We start from the raw sequence: 1,296 nt of genomic DNA, 5'->3' as shown, positions 1-1,296 counted from the left end.
TGGTCTGTGAAGCAGCAAGTAGTAAGCACGTTTTGAAAGCTCCTGACGGGCTTTATGTCGTACCAGCCGTACGACTAGCTGCCCCATCTTCCGTCCTTTCTCGGTGCCCTTATTGCAGTTTGCACCTTGAAGCTGCTGCTGCTGCTGAGCAACAGCCGTAAAAGAGTTTGCAGCGGATCCAATCCAGCTCCAACCCTGAAATCCACCTGTGACCGCTGTGAGAGATCTCCAGAGATCCAAATCCATAACCCAGTTCTCACAGTCACTCCTTCCCCTACTTGAAGTAGTAGGCCAGTGATAGCAGCACGTAGAGCGCAATGAGCTGAACCCCCAGCAGCCAGTGGGAGGTGGCGCCGGCCGTCACGAAGTTGGACTGTGCGCCGGGTGGGGTGGGGTGGGGTGGGGTGGGGGGGTTGAGGGTGGTGTGGTGGCGCTGAGGGACGGTGGGTGTGCAGTTGGGGTGGTGTGAGGTACCCCCTGTGGTGCCCCCGTCCAGGACCCCGGTATGGACCCCACACAGCCTTGCGAACAGCTCGCGGGAACCCCCCCACCCCACCCCTTCCCCCAATTCCCTCCCCATTCTCCCCTGCCCGCTGTTGCTCCTTCCACTCTCCCCCCAAAACGCTTCCTCCCATAGACATACATACGTACATACATACAGGCGCACGCACCTGCGCCACGGACAGCATCAGCGCCATGGCGGAGAAGGGGTCGAAGTCCAGCGTGAAGGGGTGGTCTGAAGGCGGCAAAAAGGAAGGAAAGGAACCGAACACGAACTGGGTCAGAGGAAGGGAACCCGATGTGGTTGAGGTCGGGAAGTGAGATCGCCTTTCCGGAAGTGGTTGACCACATTCCGGATCGAGCGCATGTCGGAGTCATGTCGGTTCGAAGACAGATTTCGGAGCGGAAAAGATAAATATACAGAAAAAGATAGAAAAAGAGGGGAGACTGGCGGAGGCGACGGTGAAGACGAACGTGCAGGAGGGGCTGACTGACAGGCGCTCCACTCCCTCGCCCCCAGCTCCCGACATGTATGAAACCAGCTAACCAACCCAACCAACTTACCTGTAATCCAGCCAACCACCACAGCAAAGGGTACGGCAAATAGCGCCACCTGAATGGACGAGCCGACCGCCACCCCCATAGACCTGCGAGCACACACGGGGCGCACACACGCATATAAATACAGACATACATACATGCCAAAATATGTAGTATATGTGTGTGTGGCAAGTCTATATGTATATCTCTCTATCTCTCTATCGCTCTACAGCCATCTAGTCGCCCATCCCCCCC

The 1,296-nt window shown here is 56.9% G+C and overlaps 1 protein-coding gene across 1 annotated transcript in view; it reads right to left on the bottom strand.

Moving 5' to 3' along the window:
* cax2 (Ca2+/H+ antiporter, cation antiporter, membrane protein) overlaps positions 1-1,296 on the bottom strand; it is an 8,582-nt gene that overhangs the window by 2,576 nt on the left and 4,710 nt on the right. Inside the window, exon 8 of the mRNA XM_002953412.1 lies at positions 1,115-1,148. Within this exon, the coding sequence (XP_002953458.1) occupies positions 1,115-1,148 (34 nt within the window). The remainder of the gene's footprint in view (positions 1-1,114; positions 1,149-1,296) is intronic.

This window comes from Volvox carteri, assembly GCF_000143455.1.
Source record: "Volvox carteri f. nagariensis unplaced genomic scaffold VOLCAscaffold_36, whole genome shotgun sequence".
Classification (NCBI taxonomy): Eukaryota; Viridiplantae; Chlorophyta; class Chlorophyceae; order Chlamydomonadales; family Volvocaceae; genus Volvox; species Volvox carteri.
This window is presented reverse-complemented; position numbering and strand designations above follow the sequence as displayed.